Below are 23613 nucleotides of genomic sequence, written 5' to 3'. Positions count from 1 at the left end.
AGTCACTTTTTGTATTTTGTCTAAGATTTCTAGTTGTAATCAGTAACAGAACTAGAATATAGTGGGCTTATCTTGCCATTCTGGAAATGGAACTTCTACCCTTTTTAGTATCTTTTGGATTTGGAAAAATTTGGAGAATGAGAATATTAACCTCATGTTTGAAATAACCGTATTTGTGACAATGTGTACTAAGTTATTTAAAGAATCATTTAATGTAATAATAAAATTACATAAAGCTAATGTTTCACATGATTGGATATTTAAACAGGGCAGAAAAAGAAATGCTTGGATTCTCAAGAGGTTTCCATCCTAGATTTATTCTTGATTTTTTTTTCTCTTTAGATTTGTCTGTCTGTTATTCTTACTAAGTGTAAAGATAACAGCCTTATTTTAGCAGTTGGAAGATTACTTGGAAGACAGAAATTAATTCAGTTTCTTGATTTCCTATAGAGACTTGCTTGTTTTAATACAGTATGAATAAATTGAGAATAAAATGTGAAATAAAGTATACACATTTGCACTTTAAATCAAAATGTGTTATCTCATTTAAACGTAATTAGAGGGTTTTAAATGATTTGAATTACCTATAAAACTGATTCAGGAGAGTCAAATAGTTTGAGACTGAGAGAAATTTTATTATGTTTTTAAATTTTTTGAGATGTAAACAATTTTAGCTACTTAATGAGAACAAGAAATTAGTTCTATCTATGGGTATTTCTTTTCAAGGGTAACTTAAATCTTAAATTTTAATTTATAAAGCTGTGAATAACTAGTCTCTTAAAGAAGATCAGAAATCCTTCATTGTTTTATCATGTGAAAGAAATTATTTCAGTGCATTCCAGTGGATTTTTTTTGAGGAGAAGCAGAAAATAGTTTTTAAATAGGAACTTAACAAATGCTTTTAATGCTTTTAGTTTGATGACACAGTTTTTATAAGTTATTTGCAGTATTAGTCTTAATACTTAAATGTACTGATTAAAGTCCTGATTCAAGGAATTCTAATTTTTAATTGATTTGAGTTCAGTAGCATTAGTGACCTGGAATCCTTACCTAATTTTTAGATCTGATTTTTTTTTCCCTTCTAGCAACACAATGCAGAAGTTGAGCACTTAACTGAAGTTCTTAAGGAAAGAAATAAAGAAAGCAAGAGGCTAAGGTCCTCTTTCGATGCATTGAAAGAATTGAATGATAACTTAAAAAAGCAGGTAAGGCCTATTTTAATAAATACTAGATTATAAGATTTTTCAAACTTATCTATATTTAACAAATTATATATCAACGTCTTAGAATACATTATAGCTAAAGAAAATTTTGATTAATTTTATTTGCTAACTTTATTTCCTGTAATACTTCCAAATATAAATCTGGTATTCTTAAGCTTTTGATTTCTCATCATCTGTTTTAGCATCCAGCTGAGATGATTTGCAGTTTGGAATTTTTAAAATGTAAGAGCAATTACTAGATTTAAAACAAGCGGAAAAAAAAAGACATGATAATCTGGGGATTTTTAGGCATTGATTTTAGCTAATACTTCTTTTAACTGCTATTTTATACCACTGCTTATTTAAGATTCATTTATTTTCTGGATATCTATTATATGCTAGGCACTGTAGTAGCATGAATACAGAGTGCTATCATACAGGGGCTTATCATATTGTACTGTGATTATGTAAGTGATGTAATCTAGGTTACTGCTTAATAATACGGAAGTTGCAAAGCAAATATTTTTATGAGTTGTATCTTTTTTTTTTTTAACTTTTGCCAGTTTTTGACTGAAAGATGAGAAAGAATACGTTCAAGAGAGACAGGAGAATGATTATGTTTGTATTTGTGTAAGGAGGAGAAGTAGATGAGCAGAAATTGGGGTAAACCCAGGCACTTCAAAAATGAAAGCTTTGGGCTGGAAGACTTCGTGGATTCTAAAATGCAACAAAGCTCAGACTCTCAGAGATAATATGCATCCTGGAATTCCTTAGGTAGCTATGTTTTCAGTTTCTGGTTTTGATGTCCTGTAGTCACTGCTTGTTACAACCTTTCTCATTGACAGTGACAGCTAGGTACAACATTTCTCATTTGATCTAAGCTCTTTGGCTTCCCTGAATTCATTTATGGCTTTCCACAGTAGGAATATGGATGGCCTTCACTTACTGTCGTCTGGAAGCCTGCTTTATCCCTGGAAAGATTACTTTTTCCCATCACACTCTCAATCTAGTGTGCTCTCTCTCTCTCTCTTTTAAGATTTTATTTATTTGAGAGACAGAGAGTGAGCGAGAGAGAAGAGAGCACAAGTCAGGGGAGGGACAGAGGGAGAGGGAGGAGCAGACTCCCCACTAAACAGGGAGCCTGATATGGAGCTCTTTCCCAGGAGCTTGGGATCATGACCTGAGCTGAGTGCAGCTTCTTAACTAATTGAGCCACCCAAGTGCCCCTCTCTCTGTTTAATTGAAGTACAGTTTTGGTTGACACACGACATTATATTAGTTTCAGGTGTACAGCATGATGATTTGACAATATTGTATGGTATACAGTGCTCAGCACAAGTGTAGGTTCTGTCACCATACAACTCTAGTGCTCCTTTTTGAGAAGGGTTTAACTGCTAGCCAAAGAACATTGTTGCCTGTACCTATCTCTTAAGGGTATATATTTCTTAATAATTTTGTATGTGTTTGGGTATGTGGTGAGTGGAGTAGATATGTGAATTATTAAGTGATTTATTAATAATTGTATTTTTGATCTAGTGTGAACAAACTGAAAGAGCTTAGGAGAAACCCTTTGGTACCAGCTGGCAGAATGCTTTTTTTTTGGTTACTCTGTTTAGTGTAGATGAGGAATCAGCAATTTTTTTCTTTAAGGATGAAATAGTAAATATTTTGGGCTCTATGAGCCGTACAGTCTGTCATGACTCGACTCTGACATAATATGAAAGTAGCTATAGGCAATAAGTAAGTGAATGAGCGTGGCTGTGTTCTAATAAGATGTTATTTATAATAATAAGCAATGTTCAGATTTGGTCCAAGGGCTGTAGTTTGCCAGCTTTTGGCATAATGAATGATGTATATATACAGTTGACCCTTGAACATCATGGGTTTGAACTGTGTTCCACTTATATGAAGATTTTTTTTTGATAAATGCAGTACAGTATGGTAAATGTATTTTCTCTTCGTTATGATTTTTTTTTCCATGTCAAAGTCTACCATCTTACATTTATTATTATTTTTTTTCTCATTTCATTCAGGAAAATTATTCTCCTTTAGTAATCCTGGATATGACAAAGTTCAGGCTGGGAATTCCATTCTCCCATTGCTTCTCGAGAGTATGCTCTGCTGATCTGGGTCACTTTGTTCCCCTCCTTGACATTGACCCCTCTTCATTTTTTCCTTTTTTTGATGTTCATTTTTTTCTTTTTTTTTCTCTCTTTTTTAAAAATTTAAATTCAGTTAATTCACATATTACTAGTTTCAGAGGTAGAGTTCAGTGATTCATTAGTCTTATAATAATTGTTGACTGTATAATACCCAATGCTCATTATATCATGCGCCTTCCTTAATGTCTATTACCCAGCTACCTCATCGCCCACCACCCTCCCCTCCAGCAACTCTCAGTTTCCCATGATTAAGAGCCTCTTATCGTTTGTCTCCCTCTCAGATTTTTTATTTTTCCCTCCTTCTGCTATGATCCTGTTTTGTTTCTTAAATTCCACATATGAGTGAGATCATATGATAATTGTCTTTCTCTGATTAACTTATTCGCTCAGCATAATACCCTCTAGTTCCATCCAGTCGATATAAATGATAAGATTTCATCCTTTCTGATGGCTGAATAATATTACGTTGTATATATATACCACCTCTTCTTTATCCGTTCATCTGTTGATGGACATTTGGGCTCTTTCCATAGTTTGCCTATTGTGGACATTGCTGCTGTAAACATTGGGGTGCATGTGCCCCTTCAGATCACTATTTTTGCATCCTTTGGATAAATACCTAATATTGCAATTGCTGCATCATAGGATAGCTCTATTTTTAACTTTTTGAGGAAACTCCATACTGTTTTCCAGGGTGGCTGCACCAGCTTGCTTTCCCACCAGCAGTGTAAGAGGGTTCCCCTTTCTCTGTATCCTCACCAACATCCATTATTTCCTGAGTTGTTCATTTTAGCCCTTCTGCTGGCGTGAGGTGGTGTCTTATTGTGGTTTTGATTTGTATTTCCCTGATGCCCAGTGATGTTGAGCCATTTTTCATGTGTCTGATGGCCATTTGTATGACTTCTTTGGAGAAATGTCTGTTCATGTCTTCTGCCCATTTCTTGACTTGATTATTTGTGTTTTGGGTGTTGCGTTTGATAAGTTCTTTCTAGATTTGGACAGTAGCCCTTTATCTGATATGCCATTTGCAGATATCTTCTCCCATTCTGTCAGTTGTCTTTTGGTTTTGTTGACTATTTCCTTTGCTGTGCAAAAATTCCAATAGTTCATTTTTCCTTTGTTTCCCTTGCCTCTGGAGACGTGTCTAGCAAGAAGTTGCTGCGGCCAAGGTCTAAGAGGTTACCACCTGTGTTCTCCTCCAGAATTTTGATGGATTCCTGTCTCACATTTAGGTCTTTCATCCATTTTGAGTTTATTTTTGTGTATGGTGTAAGAAAGTGGTCCAGTTTCATTCTTCTGCATGTGGCTGTCCAATTTTCCCAACGCCATTTGTTGAAGAGACTGTGTTTTTTCCATTGGCTATCCTTTCCTGCTTTGTTGAAGATTAGCTGACCAGAGAGTTGAGGGTCCATTTCTGGGTTCTCTATTCTGTTCCATTGATCTATGCATCTGTTTTTATGCCAGTATCATACTGTCTTGATATTTGCAACTTTGTAATGTAGCTTGAAGTCTGGAATTGTGATGCCTCCAGCTTTGGTTTTCTTTTTCCACATTCCTTTGGCCATTCAGGGTTTTCTTCTGGTTCCATACAAATTGTAGGATTATTTCTTCCAGCTCTGTGAAAAAAGTTGATGGTATTTTGATAGGGATTGCATTGAATGTATAGATTTCTCTAGGTAGCATAGACATTTTAACAATATTTTTTCTTCCAGTCCATGAGCATAGAACATTTTTCCATTTATGTTGTCCTCAATTTCTTTCATGATTGTTCTGGTAGTTTTCTGAGTACAGATCCTTTGCTTCTTTGGTTAGATTTATTCCTAGGTATCTTATCGTTTTTGGTGCAATTGTAAATGGGATTGACTCCTTAATTTCTCTTTCTTCTGTCTCATTGTTAGTGTATAGAAATGCAGCTGACTTCTGTACATTGAGTTTATATCCTGCCACATTGCTGAATTCCTGTATAAGTTCTAACAATCTTGGTGTGGAGTCTTTGGGTTTTCCACATAGAGTGTTATGTCATCTGCGAAGAGTAAGAGTTTGACTTCTTCTTTGCCAATTTAGATGCGTGTTATTTCTTTTTGTTGTCTGATTGCTGAGGCTAGGACTTCTAATACTGTGTTGAACAACAGTGGTGATAGTAGACATCCGTGCCATGTTCCTGACCTGAGGAGAAAAGCTCTGTTTTTCCCCATTGAGAATGATATTGGCTGTGGGCTTTTGTAGATGGCTTTTATAATATTGAGGTATGTTCCTTCTATCCATACACTGTGGAGAGTTTTAATCAAGAGAGGGTGCTGTAGTTTTTCAAATGCTTTTTCTGCATCTGTTGAGAGGATCGTATGGTTCTTGTCCTTTCTTTTATTAATATAGTGTATCCCATTGATTGAGTTGCAGATGTTGAACCACCCTTGTAGCCCAGGAATAAATCCCACCTGGTCCTGGTGAATAATCCTTTTAATACAATTGGATCCTATTGGCTGTTATCTTGGTGAGAATTTTGGCATCCATGTTCATCAGGGATATTGGTCTGTAATTCTTTTTCGTGGGGTCTGGTTTGGGGATCAAGGTAATGCTGGCCTCATAGAAAGAGTTTAGAAGTTTTCCTTCCATTTCTATTTTTTGAAGCAGCTTCAGAAGAATAGGCATTAATTTTTCTTTAAATGTTTGATAGACTATCCCTGGGAAGCCATCTGGCCCTGAACTCTTGTTTTTGGGGTGATTTTTGATTACTGCTTCAATTCCTTGCTGGTTATGGGTCTGTTCAGGTTTTCTATTTCTTCCTGGTTCAGCGTTGGTACATTTCTAGGAATGCATCCATTTCATTTAATTTGTTTGCATATAGTTGCTCACAATATGTTCTTATACCTGTTTGTATTTCTTTGGTGTTGGTTGTGATCTCTCCTCATTCATTATCTTATTTATTTGGGTCCTTTACTTTTCTTTTTGATGAGTTTGGTCAGGGGTTTGTCACTCTTACTGATTCTTTCAAATTATCAGCTCCTAGTTTCATTGATCTGTTCTAGTGTTCTTTTGGTTTCTATTTCATTGATTTCTGCTCTAATCATTATTAATTCACTTCTCCTGCTGCATTTAGGGTTTCTTTGCTGTTCTTTCTCTAGCTCCTTTAGGTGTATGTTTAGGTTGTGTATTTGAGACTTTTGTTGTTTCTTGAGAATGTCTTGCATTTTCCCTCTTAGGACCACCTTTGCTGCCTCCCGAAGGTTTTGAATAGTTGTGTTTTCATTTTCGTTTGTTTCCATGAATTTTAATTCTTCTTTAATTTCCTGGTTGACCCATTCATTCTTTAGTAGGATGCTCTTTAACTTCCATGTATTCGAGTTCTTTCCAAATTTCCTCTTTTGATTGAGTTCCAGTTTCACAGCATTGTGGTCTGAAAATATGCAGGAAATAATCCCAGTCTTTTTGTACTGGTTGAGACCTGATTTGTGACCCCGGATATGATCTGTTCTGGAAAATGTTCCATGTGCATTTGAGAGAAGAGTGTTTATTCTGTTGCTCTAGGATGGAATGATCTGAGTATATCTGTGAAGTTCATCTGGTCCAGTGTGTCATTCAAAGCCCTTGTTTCCTTGTTGATCTTCTGCTTAAATGATCTGTCCATTGCAGTGAGTGAAGTGTTAAAGTCCCCACTATTATTATATTATTATCAATGTGTTTCTTTAATTTCGTTATTAATTGGTTTATATATTTGGCTGTTCCCAAGTTAGCAGCATAAATATTTGCAATTGTTAGATCTTCTTGTTGGGTAGGCCCTTTATGATACAGTGTCCCTCTTAAACTTTTATTACAGTCTTTGTTTAAAATCTAATTTGTCCAATATAAGGATTCCTACCCCACCTTTCTTTTGATGTCCATTAGCATAATAAATCGTTCTTCACCCCCTCATTTTCAATCTGGAGGTGTCTTTGGTTCTGAAATGAGCCTCTTGCAGACAGCATATCGATGGGTCTTGCTTTTTAAAGATTTTTTTTAAAGATTTTATTTATTTGACAGAGCACAAGTAGGGGAGTGGTAGGCAGGAGAAGAAGGAGAAGTAGCACCCCACTGAGCAGGGAGCCCAAAGTGGGGCTTGATCCCGGGGTCCTGGGATCATGACCTGAGCCGAAGGCAGATTCTCAACCGACTGAGCCACTCATTCTCCCTGGTCTTGCTTTTTTGTCCAATCTGATACCCTGTGTCTTTTGATTGGGGCATTTGGCCCTTTTACATTCAGAATAACTATTGAAAAATTTGAATTTATTGCTATTGTATTACCTGTACAGTCACTGTTTTTTGTATACTGTCTTGTTCCTTTCTGGTCTGTTACTTTTGGACACTCTTAAAGGATCCCCTTTAATATTTCTTGCAGGGCTGGTTTAGTGATCACAGATTCTTTTAGTTTCTGTTTGTTCTAGAAGCTTTTTATCTCCTATTTTGAATGACAGCCTTGCTGGTAAAGTATTCCGGGCTGGTATTTTTCTCATTTAGCACCCTGGATATGTCTTGCCAGTCCTTTCTGGCCTGCGAGGTCTCTGGATAGGTCTGCTGCTAATCTAATGTTTCTCCCTTGTAGGTTACCAACCTCTTGTCCTGAGCTGCTTTCAGGATTTTCTCTTTGTCTCTGAGATTTGCAAGCTTCACTATATTTCGGGGTGTTGACCTATTTTTAATGATTTTGAGGGGGTTTCTCTATGCCTCCTGGAATTGAATGCCTGTTTCCTTCCCCAGATTAGGGAAGTTCTCAGGTATAATTTGCTCAAGTATACCTTCTGCCCCCCCTTTCCTCTTCATCTGTAATCTCAGTTATTCTAATATTGTTTTTGAAACAGCTCCAGGAGAACAGGTGTTATTTCTTCTTTGAATGTTTGGTAGAATACCCCAGGGAATCCATCAGGCCCTGGACTCTTGTTTTTTGGGAGGGTTTTGATCACTAATTTAATCTCTTTACAGTTAATCGGTCTATTTAGATAATCAGTTTCTTCCTGTTTCAGTCTTGGTAGTTTATAGGTTTCCAGGAAGGCATCCATCTCTTCCAGGTTGTTTAATTTATTGGCATATAGTTGTTGATAATAGTTTCTAATGATTGTTTCTATTTCCTTGGTGTTAGTCGTCATCTCTCCCCTTTCATTCATAATTTTATTAATTTGGGTCCTTTCTCTATTCTTTTGAATAAGTCTGGCCAGTGGCTTATCGATCTTATTAATTCTTTCAGAGAACCAGCTTCTAGTTTTGTTGATCTGCTCTACTGTGCTCCTGGTTTCTAATTCATTGATCTCTGCTCTAATCTTAATCAGATGTCTTTTCGTGCGTGGCTTAGGCCTGTTCTTCTGTTCCATCTCCATCTGTTTAAGGTGAGAGTATAAGGACTGTATTTTAGATTGTTCTGTTCTTTTGAGTGAGGCTAGGATGGCTATGTAGTTTCCCATTAGGACCGCCTTTGCAGTGTCCCATAGGTTTTGGACCAATGTGTTTTCATTCTCGTTGGTTTCCATAAATTGTTTAAGTTCTTCTTTAATTTCCTGGTTTACCCAATCATTCTTAAGCAGGATGGTTCTTAGGTTCCAAGTGTTTGAGTTTCTTCCAAATTTTTCCTTGTGATTGAGTTCCAGTTTCAAAGCATTGTGGTCTGATTAAATGCAGGGAATAATCTCAGACTTCTGGTATCGGTTGAGACCTGTTTTGTGACCCAGTATATGGTCTATTCTAGAGAAAGTTCCATGTATATTCGAAAAGAATGAGTACGCTGTTGTTCTAGGGTGTAGTGTTCTGTATATATCTATGAGGTCCATCTGGTCCAGTGTGTCATTCAAAGCTCTTGTTTCTTTGTTGATTTTCTGCTTAGGTGATCTATCTATTGCTGAGTGTGGAGTCTTGAGGTCCCTTACTATTAATATATTATTATCTTTATGTCTCTTTATTCTGATTAAGAATTGGCTTGTGTAGTTAGCTGGTCCCCCTGTTGGGGGCATAGATACTTATAATTGTTAGATCCTCTTGGTGGATACACCCTTCAAAAATAATATAGTGTCCTTCTGTATCTCTAACTACAGTCTTTAGCTTAAAATCTACTTTGTCTGATATGAGAATTGCTACCCCAGCTTTCTTTTGAGGTCTGTTGGCATGAAAGATGGTTCTCCATCCCTTCACTTTCAGTCTGGATGTATCTTTAGGTTCAAAACGAGTCTCTTGTAGACAGCATATGGATGGGTCATGCTTTTTATCCATTCTGTGACCCTGTGGCGTTTATGGGAGCATTTAAGCCATTCACATTGAGAGTGATTATTGAGAGAGATGATTTTAATGATGTCATGCTGCCTTGTGAAGTCCTTGTTTCTATAGATTGTCTCTGTAAATTTCTGTTCTGTATCACTCTTGGCATCTTTCTACTCTTATAGAATCCCCCTTAATATTTCTTGTAGGGCTGGCTTGGTGGTTACATATTCTTTCAGTTTCTGCTGGTCTTGGAAGCTCCTTGTCTCTCTATCCATTCTGAATGACAGTCTTGCTGGATAAAGAATCCTTGGCTGCATGTTCTTCTCACTTAGTGCTCTGAATATGTCTTGCCAGCTTTTTCTGGCTTGCCAGGTCTCTGTAGACAGGTCTGATGTTATTCTGATGTTCTTCCCTCTGTTGGTGAGGAATCTCTTCCCCCTTACTGCTTTCAAGATTTTATCTTGAAGCTAAGATTTGCAAATTGTACTGTTATATGTCATGGTGTTGGTCTGTTCTCGTTGATATTGGAGGGTCTCTCTGCCTCTTGGACACGAATGCTTGTTTCCTTCGCCAGATTAGGGAAGTTCTCAGCTACAGTTTGCTCACATATCTCTTCTAGACCTCTCTCTTTCTGCACCCCCTCTGGGATGCAGATGATTCTGATACTGGAACGTTTCATTGAGTCAGTAATCTCCTGTAGCCTTTTTTCTTGAAAATGGAGTTTCTTTACCCATTTTCTTCTCTTTCCTTCTTTTCTATCATCTCATCCCCTAACTCACTAATTTGTTCTTATGCCTTATTTACCCTGGCCCTTAGATCATCCAGTTTAGACTGGATTTCATTCATAGAATTCTTAATTTCTGCCAGATTCGTTCTCGTTTTAGCCCTTAGAGATTCTATATTTTCGTTAATATTTTTTCAAGCCTATACATCATCTTGATAATTGTTACTCTGAAATCCATTTCTGACATCTTGGGTATATCCATATCCATTAGTTCTGTGGCAGAGGTCACAGTCTCTGTTTCTTTCCTTTGTTGGGGATTCCCCCTCTTCGTCATTCTGGTGAGGTATGGTTGCAGGGAGGTATAGAGCCCGAATTATTGACCAGGACCCAAGCAAGATGCGCTTGTTTTATAGGGACCTTAGGGATGTGGGCTGCTTGTTTTTTCAGCTTGCCTTCTGGGAGAGGGGCCTACCCCACTGATACTCAGGCAACCCTGTTTGGGTAGAGTTGCCCTGTCCCCCGTGGAGGGGGAGGGATGGGCACAGTGAGAACTGGTTTTTCCATGCTTTTGTTCTCTGGTGGCTTTCCCTGGCAGCTTTCAGTGTCTCTTTTGAGAGTCAGAGCAGCAGTGACTGTATCCAGGTCTCTGTCTCCGAACAGAGAGATCGCAGTCTGCTCTTCATTGAGTTCTCCAGGCTGTTCTGACTCCATTTCTGTTTGTGCTGCTAAAAACCTACAACGTCCCAGGTTGTGCACCCCACAGCTGCTCTCCCAGTCCTCGCTCCCAGGGCCAGCATGTCTCTGCCCTTTGTCTTTCTAAAACTGCTGGCTGCTCCTGGTTCACGAGCACACTCCCGTGCACTGGTTTCAGTCTGGTTTCCCCATGGCTATTGGACTGAGAGTCCGGTCTGCTCCCCAGCATGGGAGGCTTCTGCCTTACCGGCGCACGAGCTCGGTGGCTTCCCCCCCCTTTCGTTTATCTTCCGACATATGCGTGCAGACTCTCAGCTCCCCGCTTCATACCTGATACCCAGCACCGGAGATGTTCTGTTTGTAGAGATCCATCCAGATGAATCTTCTTACATTTCAGGCTGATTTTGTGGGTGTTCAGGATGGTCTGGTAGATATTCATCTCGATTCAGGGCGACTGTTGAAATAGGGTCCCCTTCTCCTCCGCCAGCTCCCCTCCTCCCATCTTGTTATTCTGTCCAGAGAAGAATAGATGAATGAGAGAACAAAGTACTTAAATGGCAACAGTGACCCCAGATAAATATACACTAAGCAAATCAGGAGAGCCCTGAAACCATAAATAAATAAATAAATAAATAAATAAATAAATAAATAAATAAATAAATAAGAGAGAGAGAGAGAATATAATCAAACAGGTGAACAGAACAGAGCAATACATTGGATCCTATGTGTACTTTGCTCCGTTTGTTTAAAACTAGATCCCGGGACACCTAGGTGGCTCAGGTGGTTAAACATCTGCCTTCGGCTCAGGCCATCGGGTCCTCGATTCAAGTCCCCCATCAGGCTCCTTGCTCAGCAGGGAGCTTGCTTTTCCCTCTGCTTGCTGCTTCCCCTGCTTCTGCTCCCTCTCTCCCTTTCTCTCTCTCTCTGACAAATAAATAAGTAAAATCTTTAAAAAAAAGCCTAGATCCCACAATTGTAAAAAAAGAAACACTTACGTATATACAAAAGTAAAATTAAATACAATGAAAGGATAGAATGTAACTATAAAAATGAAAATTAACAGCGACTTAAAAAAAGTTGACAAAATAAATAATTGGTTGAAAAGGAAGGGGAAAAGAAATATTAAATTTGGAAGACTAAATCATGAGAAAAAAACCCATAACTTCCATATACTGTTTTCCCCTAGCGCTGCAGTTTTTTGTGTTTTTTTTTAAGATTTTTATTTATTTGACAGAGAGGCAGTGAGAGAGGAAACACAAACAGGGAGAGTGGGAGAGGGAAAGGCAGGCTTCCTGCTGAGAAGGGAGCCTGATGTGGGGTTCGATCCCAGGACTCTGGGATCATGACCTGAGCCAAAGACCGACGCTTAACGACTTAGCCACCCAGTCACCCCATGGAGTTTTGCAGTTCTTTGTGATAGGTAAACTTGGTCTTAGCTGGATGTTCTTCCTGATCTTCTGGGGGAGGTCCTGTTGCGCTGATTCTCAGGTGTTTTTGCCCCAGGAGGAACTGCACCGCCCCATGCCAGGGGTCAGGCTACGTAATGGGCCCCAGATTGCTCTCTGTGTCTTTTGTTCCCTGAAGGCTTTTTGAGCTGTTTTAGAGGTTGAGAATGGAAATAGCAGCCCCCCAATCTCCAGCCCCAGAGCTGAAAGTTCTCGCCCCCCACTGCTCAGTGTGCCATTGGGGAGAAACAGTCAATCGTTCCTGCGTCCCTCGTCTCCGTCTGCACTTCATGCTCACCTAGCCCATGACTGAGCATTTCTGTTTTAGGCATGTGACTCTTCTTCAAGTCTCTAAATCCTTCAGACTCCTACTGCACCATTCCTTCTGGTGAGGGAGGGTGGTCTTGCTGTGGTTCTGCCACTTGCTGGTGCCCTGCTCAGAGAGCGGTTGCCCAGCCGTTCTGCGATTTGTGGTTTATAACAGCACTGTTGTGAAAGCCCACTTCTGGGCTCGCTGATTGAAGCCCGGTTTCCCACTCCAGTGCTGGAACTCTGCTGCACTCAGGTCCCCCATTCCTTCTGTGACCCCTGGGATCCTGAGAACACACTGTCCAACCCAGGATTCCTCCCTGCTTGGCCACCTGAGTACCTTTCAGGCAGGGACGTCCAACGCCAGAGCAGACTTCTAAAGGTTCTGATTTTGCACTCCACTGCTATATTACTTTCTGGTAGCCGGCTTTCCACTGCTCCCTACTCTCGCGGTTTATCTTCCAGTATATCGCCTAGGATTCACTTCTCCACACCTCCTACCTTGCATAAAGTGGTCGCTTTTCTATTTGTAAAATTGGATTCTTTTAGAGCTCCGGTTCAGTTCATAGTTCAGAATGATGTGATAGCTCTCTAGCTGAATTCCTGGGACCAGACAAAAGTAAGGTCTCCGATTCCTCCACCATCTTGGAATGTCTCTCCTTACGATTTTCCTAATAACATTTTGTTTTCTCTAGCTTACTTTATTATAAGAACATTGTGTATGATACATATAACATAAAAATATGTGTTAATTGACTATTTATGTCATCATTAAGGCCCCTTGTCACAGTAAGCTACTAGTAAAGTGTTTTGGGGCGTCAAAAGTTTTATGTGAATTTTTTAATTGCCCAGGGGTTGGTGACCATCACCCCAGCATGGTTCAAAGCTCAACTGTGTTTCAAAATTGCTAAATAAAATGGTAAGTTATTTCTGTGACTGACTTGCATAGTAATTAATTTATGGTAGCATTGGACATAAATAAGTCTGCAATAATAACAATAATGATAATAATAAAACAGTTCCCATTAAGTCTTGCCACACTGAGGAGTCAAGGATTAATATTCAGGACTTATCAGGGTAGAGAGTCCCTGTGAATACCATAGGCTCTCAGTTGAAAGGATCGGGGTTGTACCCTAGGAGGAGGCAAATTAGAGATATATAGAACCCTCCTTAAGCTGAATTATGGTCTTAACTGATCTCAGTTCCTGTTTAGAGTAAGGTGATCAGTTCCCATTTTGAGTTTCTAGCAAAGGAAAGAATGAGCCCTCTCTTAAAGAAAATAATTGTGTACAAAATTTATAAATTTTCTTTGTCGTTCTATACAAAATTAATCATTACATTAAAAGATAGAATCGCATGAATCTCTGAATTCTCTTCATGAAACCAATATTGCACTGTATGTTAACTAACTAAAACTTAAATAAAAATTATAAAAAGACAGAATCACATAACTCAATATAGAATATGCCTGGCAGTGATCCAGGTATTAGAGTTAGTAGGCACTGACTTTAAAACAATGATTAATACGTTTAAGAAAGTAGAAAAAAAAAAGATTGAGAACTTCATTAGAGAAACAAAATTTATAAAAAGGAATTAAAATGAAATTCCAAAACTAAAAAATATACTAATTGAATTTCAGAACTCCAGTGAATGGGTTTAATAGCACATGAGATACAGCTGAAGACAGGATTAATGAACTGGAAGATCATTTTCTAAAAAGTTTTGAAATAAAAACATTGGAGGAAGAATAAACAAATTTATAAAAGAGAGATGTTTAGTTACAATTTTTAACATGAGAGTTCAAAAGAGATCATAGGGTAGAATCAAAATATGTGAAGAGAAATGGCCATGTATTATCCAAAACTTGTAAAAGCAATATGCCAACTTACAGATTCAAAAAATTATGTTAAGCCTAAACAGAATAAATGTTGAGGAAAACCATACATAGGAACATTGTTTTAAGACTGCTGAAAACATTAGATAAAGATAAAAATTTAAAAGTGATCAGAGAAAAATAAGACACTTTACCTTCAGAGAAGGAGCAGCAAGACTTATGACTATCTTTTTTTTTTATTTAAGATTTTATTTATTTATTTGACTGAGAGAAAGGGAGGAGAAGAGAGAGAGAGCGAGAAGGAGAAGCAGACTCCCACTGTGCAGGAAGCCCGATGTGGGCCTCGATCCCAGGAGCCAGGGATCATGACCTGAACCAAAAGCAGATGCTTAACCGACTGAGCCATGCAGGCACCCCTTATGACTATCTTTTAAGGAGGAAACATTACATACATTAAATATAAATAGAAAAAGAGAGAAAAACTCTCCTTCTTGTTGTGTGAGGCCAGCATAACCTTGAAACTAAATGTGTAAGATTGTTAAAAGAAAAATTCAAACTGGTTGCATGAATATAGATGCAAAAAATTTAGGTATTAGCACATTGAATCTGGCAATACATAAAAATAATATAACTAAGTGGATTTAATACAGGAATACAAAGTTTATCATTTGGAAATTATGGTTTATCATTTGAAAATCATGGGTTATCATTTGAAAAGGAACATGTTATCTGATAAAAGAAAAAATCGTATTATTTCTATTGATAATAAAATTCAACACTAACTCATGATAATAGTAATAAAAGAAAACTTAATTTTGATAAAATATCTACAAAAAAACAACAAAATCATACTTAAGTTATTGAAGTGTTTTCCCTCTGAAATCAGAAGAAAGCAAGGGTACTCACTGTTGCTGTTTCTACTAAACACAGTACTGAGAATCCTAGTTGGTGCGATAGGGGAAAAAAAAAATAGAAAATAAGGATCAGAAAGGAAGAAATAAGAATTATCTAGTGATAACATGGTTATGTAACTGTATACACAGGTATCCAAACGAATATACAGACAAGTTAGTAGAATAAAGCTAATGTAGGAGAATCTTTGGATATAAGTTCAATATACAGAAATCAAATGTATTTTTATATACCAGCAGTAATCAGATAATGTCATTTATTGACAGATATCACTGATAATAGCGTCAAAAAGCATTAGCTATTCAGGAATAAATTTAAAAGAAAGATGTATGTAACACATATACTGAAAAGTACAAAACATTATTAAAATAAATAAGACCTAAGTAAATTGAAGGCTCTGTTATGTTCATAGATATGAAGACTCAATATTTGTAAACATGTCAGTTCTTCCCAAATTTATATATTTAATCCAATTTCAATAATTAATTACACTGCATGCTTAATGATTTGTACACTTTTATGTACATACATAAAAAGTTCGATTAAAAGAAATTTCCCATTAAAACACATAATTGTAAGATGTCAGGGGCCTTGCAAAATTTTTATAGAATGAAGTAAACTTAGATACTGTAAGTACTTTAGGACAAATGATTTTAACTATCATTTTTTTAATTAAAATTTTTATTTCTTTATTGAAGTATAATTGATGTACAATAATCTCTTAGTTTCAGGTGTGTATCATAGTGATTAACTATACATTTCAAAATTATTTCCATGATAAGTCTAATTAGCATAAGCGGTGATCTTTTTAAATTATGAATGCTACCTCTGTTTTGTTATGTTGGTAATACAGACTAGATAAGATATTTGCAAAACCTTTAGTATGAAATCAGCTTACGTTTTATATTGAAATATTTAATGTTTTCTCTCTTTAGTTAAATGAAGTAAGTGAAGAAAACAAGAAGATGGAGATTCAGGCTAAGAGAGTTCAAGCTCGTTTAGATAATTTACAGGTAAGTTGCCTGCTGTTTTGACACAAGTGAATTTTAAATGATTGCCTTTGGATTTTCTCACCTTTAATACAATTGTGTTTTAATTCATGGATATGTGCTGTTGCAGAGGAAGTATGAATTTATGACAATACAGAGATTGAAAGGAAATTCTCATGCTGCTAATGAAATGAAAAGTTTAAAACAAGAAAAAGTACCAGTCTCAAAAACTCACAAGGTATGATATGACTGAAAATTTCTCCAATAGGAAACAAAGACATTTTCTCTTTGTTCTTGAATCTGTTTTTGGTAAACATCATTTTGGTATGAAAGGATCACCATAATAATTCCTTTACAGAGAAATATCTATATAATATTTCTAATATGCTTTTATTTACAAAAGCAAAACAAAATATGTCAGCAGTGTTTCAGGCACAGACCTTAAGCTTAACAGGAGCTTTATTATTCATTGTCTTTTAAGATACCAAGCTTTTAATGTTTTCTGTCAAGACTGCAATCCATGCCTGAATGGCCTTTATTTATTTATTTTTTCCTAAGGATTTTTTTACTCATGTAACCTATACTCATGTAACCTGCAACTAGATATAGAACATTTCCATCACCTTAGAAAGTTCCCTTATGTCCCTTCTTAGTTCTTCCCTGCAAGAAGTAGCTGTTAATCTGATTTCTATCACCATAAATGAATTTTGCCTGTTTTAGAACTTCAGTCAGTAGGTGTGCACTCATTTGGTTAAGGCTTATTTTGCTCATCATAACATTGGTTGTGTTAGTAGTTTGTTCCTCTGTATTGCTCAGGAGTATTCCACTGTATGAATATATCACAATTTATTTATCCATTCTTCTTTTAATAGACACCTGGGCTATTTCTACTTTTTGTCTGTTATGAATAAAGCTGCTAAGAATGCTTGTGTACAGGCTTTTAATGGACAGATGTTTTCCTTCCCCTTGGAAATAAAACCAGTACTGGAATTTCTGGGTCATAGATATTTGACTTTTTGTGAAACTGCTGGTTTCCCAAGCAGTTATACCATTTTATACTCCTACTAGCAATGTTTGAATGTTGTGGTAACTCCACAACTATGCAAACGTTTGGTGTTTTCACTTTTTCATTTTGACCTTTTCAGTGGGTGATTAGTGATCTCTCACTGTGGGCTGTTAATAATTTTGATAAATCCTCTAGTTCTTTTCATAAAGTGGGAATATGGCATCATTTAAAGATAGTTGTGGAGGAATCTTAGTAGCAAAATCAGGAGCCACCATTGGGCAGTGTGACTCTGAAGGTTTAAACTGTCTGGCTGGCCTATGGTAAAGATATCATGGCTCAGCAGGACCAAATTCAACAAAAGATTGCTGTGCAGAACCTTTTGTTCTTGGAGCTGTTGAAGCTCTCCATCCTGTACAGGAAGTATGCTGAGGATTATACCCGTAAACAGAAGATTGAGCACGTTCACCAAAAGTTCTTATATATCTGCAAGACCAGACTTTATGTGAACTCCTTCTTTTGAGCTTTTGGATGCTCACACCTGGAGGTGCTGCTGGATGTAGGCAAGGAGTTTTAGCAATTTAAGCCGGTGTCTGCCAAGATTAAAGAGGACCTGGTGTGCCAGAGCTTCACTGAGTTCGCAGTTTGAAGATTTCCACACCACATTTACAGACCTGATTGAGCAGATGGAGAAGCATACCTCAGTAGCCAACCTGCTTTCCTCCTTTAACAACCAGAGGACCTTGGACTTCCTGTTAGTCTCTCTGCATCTACTCACCTCAGGCTACTTGTAGTGTGAGAGCAGGTTCTCAGAGCACTTCACTGAGAATGGGCAGACTGTGTCAAGGAGTTCTGATACCAGGAGGTAGAGGCTATGTACAGGGAGAGTAACCACATCCACACCATCATGCCGGTCCAGGCCCTCAGGTTCTCCTTCCAGGTGGGTGGAGGGGACCACAGCAAGGGCTTCAACACCAACCTGCACATCTTTTCTGAGGGCTCCAAGCCCAAGGTTTACCTCCTCTCCTGGCTTGGACCTGTGCTTTCTTGTACAAATAGGGCCAGCTTTGGCCTGCCACTGCCTCTGCCAGGTAACACACATGTACAGAAATTTTTTTGTGTTTGAAAATGAAAATATTTCACTACCCTCACCTTCTTCCTGTCATACACCTTCCATGTTTTGTTAAAGGAGATGCTTTTATACTTAGTACTTAAGATGATTAAAGTTATCATCTAAAGTTTCTATTTGAAGAAAACAGGTTAAAATTACCTCTGTTCAGAACAATCCTACAATTTGTATGGAACCAGAAGAAAACCCTGAATGGCCAAAGGAATGTGGAAAAAGAAAACCAAAGCTGGAGGCATCACAATTCCAGACTTCAAGCTACATTACAAAGTTGCAAATATCAAGACAGTATGATACTGGCATAAAAACAGATGCATAGATCAATGGAACAGAATAGAGAACCCAGAAATGGACCCTCAACTCTCTGGTCAGCTAATCTTCAACAAAGCAGGAAAGGATAGCCAATGGAAAAAACACAGTCTCTTCAACAAATGGCGTTGGGAAAATTGGACAGCCACATGCAGAAGAATGAAACTGGACCACTTTCTTACACCATACACAAAAATAAACTCAAAATGGATGAAAGACCTAAATGTGAGACAGGAATCCATCAAAATTCTGGAGGAGAACACAGGTGGTAACCTCTTAGACCTTGGCCGCAGCAGCTTCTTGCTAGACACGTCTCCAGAGGCAAGGGAAACAAAGGAAAAATGAACTATTGGAATTTTTGCACAGCAAAGGAAATAGTCAACAAAACCAAAAGACAACTGACAGAATGGGAGAAGATATCTGCAAATGGCATATCAGATAAAGGGCTACTGTCCAAATCTAGAAAGAACTTATCAAACGCAACACCCAAAACACAAATAATCAAGTCAAGAAATGGGCAGAAGACATGAACAGACATTTCTCCAAAGAAGTCATACAAATGGCCATCAGACACATGAAAAATGGCTCAACATCACTGGGCATCAGGGAAATACAAATCAAAACCACAATAAGACACCACCTCACGCCAGCAGAAGGGCTAAAATGAACAACTCAGGAAATAATGGATGTTGGTGAGGATACAGAGAAAGGGGAACCCTCTTACACTGCTGGTGGGAAAGCAAGCTGGTGCAGCCACTCTGGAAAACAGTATGGAGTTTCCTCAAAAAGTTAAAAATAGAGCTATCCTATGATGCAGCAATTGCAATATTAGGTATTTATCCAAAGGATGCAAAAATAGTGATCTGAAGGGGCACATGCACCCCAATGTTTACAGCAGCAATGTCCACAATAGGCAAACTATGGAAAGAGCCCAAATGTCCGTCAACATATGAATTAATAAAGAAGAGGTGGTATATATATACAATGGAATATTACTCTGACATCAAAAAGAATGAAATCTTGCCATGTGCAATGATGTGGGTGGAACTAGAGGGTATTATGCTAAGCAAAATAAGTAAAGTCAGAGGAAGACAGATACCATATGATTTCACTCATAGGTAGAATTTAAGAAATGGAACAGATGAACATAGGGGAAGGGAAGGAAAGTAAAATAAGAGGAAAACAGAGATGGAGGCAAACGGTAGAAGACTTGTAACTATAGAGAACAAACTGAGGGTTGCTGGAGAGGAGGTGGGTGGGGGAATGGAGTAACTGGGTGATGGCATTAAGAAGGGCACTTGAAGTAACTGGGTGTATACAACTAGGTGTTGTGTACAACTGATGAATCACTGAATTCTACCTCTGAAACTAATAATATAGTATATGTGAATTAAATTTAATTTAAATTAAAAATTTAAAAAATTATCCTTGTTTAGAATAATACAACTCTGTTTTTAATCATCTCATTTTGATTTTGTGGATTGCTTTCTTTTAATGTTACCTTTTTGTTTATTTGCTTTTGTAGTTCTGTCTTCAGATTTCTTAGAACCTAAGTCTAGCATAGTTCCCTGTTTAAGGTAGATGTGATAAATGTAGAATGAAATTGACTAAAAGTTATTTGAAGGGATACTAAAATCAGTGTAATTGAATTTATACATGTTTATGACTTTTTATTCTGTTTATAGAATGTTATAACATAAAGAAAAAGAAGGAAATGGGGGCGCCTGGGTGGCATAGCGGTTAAGCGTCTGCCTTCGGCTCAGGGCGTGATCCCGGCGTTATGGGATCGAGCCCCACATCAGGCTCCTCTGCTATGAGCCTGCTTCTTCCTCTCCCACTCCCCCTGCCTGTGTTCCCTCTCTCGCTGGCTGTCTCTCTCTCTGTCAAATAAATAAATAAAATCTTTAAAAAAAAAGAAAAAAGAAAAAGAAGGAAATGACTTTTTTTGGCAAGAAGAAAATACGAAGTTCCATGGTAGAAGTTGTTTAACTTTCTAAACCTTTAAACTTGTTCAAATCTTTTAGTTCCATGGTTATTTTAGTTTTATGGTTAGTGTTAGGTTTATGCTCCTGAGTTAAGGCCAGAAAAGTAAAACCTTTTCTATGTTATGAAACTTGGATAAAGAATTTTCTTTTTTGGTAGTAAGGTTCAGTTCTTTCAATTTCCTTTTTTTAATTAAAATATTTGTTATAATTTTATATATATTATATATATATGTATATAATTAATATAAATATAATTTGTTAGAGAGAGACAGAAAGAGCATAAACAGGGGGTGTGGCAGGCAGAAGGAGAAGCAGGCTTTTCGCTGAGCAGGGAGCCTGATCCAGGACTTCATCCCAGGGCCCTAGGATCATGACCTGAGCTAAAGCCAGACACTTAATGGACTGAACCACCCAGGTGCCCCTCAGTTTTCTTTCTTTCTTTCTTTCTCTTTCTTTCTTTCTTTCTTTCTTTCTTTCTTTCTTTCTTTCTTTTTTTTTTTTTTTTTTTTTTTTTCAGAGCATGGAGCCTAGTGCAGGGCTTGAACTCACGACCCTGAGGAACAAGACCTAAGCTGAGATCAAGAGTCGGATGCCCAACTGACTGAGCCGCCCAGCCGTTCCTCAATTTCCTTTTTACGATGGGTTTTCTCTCCTCTCAGCCATTATTTAACATACTTCTCATGTTAATTGGAGATGTTTGATTGGGAATTTCCTTTTTTGGGGGATGCTTTTTCATTCAGTACATATATTAGTGACCTTCAGGTAAATTATTCTTTAATCCCCAAATTTAAAGCTTGCTCTTGAAATTTTATGAAGTTGTGAATGGAAATAAATGCTTGATTTAATTTTTTACCTGTAGGTACCACTTAATGCACAAGTTTATGAACTTTTAACTGTCTTCATGGACTGGATTTCAGATCATCACCTTAGTAAAATAAAAAGTGAAGAATCTGGAATGGATGGTGAAAAGCCACTACTCAGATTTGCTTCTCAGAGAAATGATATTCAGGAGAAGTGTATAAAGGTTTGTTTTTTGGTTTGATATATATGACTCATGAAGATTAAAACTGTAAGCCTGTTGTATGTGTTACAAGAGAAAAAAATACTGAAAGTATTTTTGATAGAAAATTGACCATACCAGTAGTTTTAAAAAGATTCATTCCAGACTTAATTAAAATTAATTCATACTTATATTTTTCTTATAATGGGAATTTCTTTTTAAAAATAGAGACCAGAAGTTAAGAACTTGCTCTAGGGGCGCCTGGGTGGCACAGCGGTTAAGCGTCTGCCTTCGGCTCAGGGCGTGATCCCGGTGTTATGGGATCGAGCCCCACATCAGGCTCCTCCGCTATGAGCCTGCTTCTTCCTCTCCCACTCCCCCTGCTTGTGTTCCCTCTCGCTGGCTGTCTCTTTCTCTGTCAAATAAATAAATAAAATCTTAAAAAAAAAAAAAAAAAGAACTTGCTCTAAAAATGGCACAAGTAATTTTATACTAGATAGGCAGATGATCAGTGATATGAACAATTCCTGAAAACACATCATTTTAGGATTCAAATTCCACTAAAATAATTTTGTTTTTTGTCATGAAGGTATAAAAAATCTATTTGCAAGGGGCTTCTCATTAACAAAAAAAGTGACCATTTTCTTAAGTTACAGACATTAATTTGGTTATTGGTACTCATGATTTCTAGTTAGTATATGTGGTCATTAGAGGTTGACAATTATGTTCTATAGGAAATATATTAAAACTTTGAAGAGTAGACATCTAAAGTTGTTTGGTTTAATGTTTTTAGAAATAATTTCATAATTATTAAATATTGGCCAGGATTCCATTTTAGAGAATTATTTCCAGTTTTCATCCTTACCTAAAATGTTTCTTCTAAATGCCTTTTCTGCTTGGCAGAATGATGGGCTTCAAAATTTTTATCGTAATCCCCATATGTTATGTTCTGTGGCAGAAGTGAATTACGGCTGCTAATCAGCTGACTTTCCACTAGCGATTGACCAGGATTGTCTGGGTGGGCCCAGTAATCCTGTAAGCTTTTCACCAAAGGAGTAGAAAAACAGGTCAGAGACTCAGCCCGTGCTTGCTGGATTTGAAGATGGGAATAAAAGGGCCATAAGCCAAGTAATGCTCCTAGATATTAGTTTAGTTTTAGTTATATTGAAGTCTTTGCTTCATTTTTAGTTTTCAGTTTTTTGTCTCTGGTACAGGGTAAGGGTCTAACTTCATTTTTCACATGTGGATATCCAGTTTTCCCAGCACCATTTATTGAAGCTACCATCTTTTTACCCATTGAGTGATATTGGCACTCTTGACAAACATCATTTCATCATGTATGTGAGGTCTTATTTCTGGGCTCTCTCTATTCCATTGGTCTGTATCTCTCTCTCTCTATGCGAATACCATACTATTTTAATTACTGTAGCTTTGTAGCAGTTTGAAATCAGGAAGTGTGAGACCTTCAACTTTGTTCTTTTTCGAGATTATTTTTTGTTTGTTCACTGTGCCTGGAGATTCCATAGTAGTATTCTATGTTATATAAAAGTTTTACATTTTTATGTAAACTCATATACTTTCTTTTATTTCTACCACTGCATCATACCACCGCAAAATACACTTCTCTTGCCCCAACATTTGCAAAATCTTTAACTTTGTATTTTTTATGTTTCTAGGCTTTTTATTTTTTTATGGTTATCTTTG

At 37.3% G+C, this 23613-nt stretch overlaps 1 protein-coding gene and 1 pseudogene across 14 annotated transcripts in view; both read left to right on the top strand.

Annotated features, from left to right (window-relative positions):
• CCDC138 (coiled-coil domain containing 138) overlaps positions 1-23613 on the top strand; it is a 188832-nt gene that overhangs the window by 37768 nt on the left and 127451 nt on the right. For 13 of the 14 annotated variants that reach the window (XM_045771603.2, XM_045771604.2, XM_045771594.2 and 10 more), the window contains 4 exons: positions 1086-1205; positions 16433-16510; positions 16617-16724; positions 21769-21933. In XM_045771603.2, the coding sequence (XP_045627559.2) occupies positions 1086-1205; positions 16433-16510; positions 16617-16724; positions 21769-21933 (471 nt within the window). The remainder of the gene's footprint in view (positions 1-1085; positions 1206-16432; positions 16511-16616; positions 16725-21768; positions 21934-23613) is intronic. The other variant, XM_087863224.1, reaches the window with a different exon arrangement.
• LOC123775989 (ubiquitin thioesterase OTUB1 pseudogene) lies at positions 17709-21594 on the top strand (annotated as a pseudogene).

Source organism: Ursus americanus, chromosome 7 (genome assembly GCF_024610735.1).
Source record: "Ursus americanus isolate L20-20 chromosome 7, mUrsAme1.1.p, whole genome shotgun sequence".
Classification (NCBI taxonomy): domain Eukaryota; kingdom Metazoa; phylum Chordata; class Mammalia; order Carnivora; family Ursidae; genus Ursus; species Ursus americanus.
This window is presented reverse-complemented; position numbering and strand designations above follow the sequence as displayed.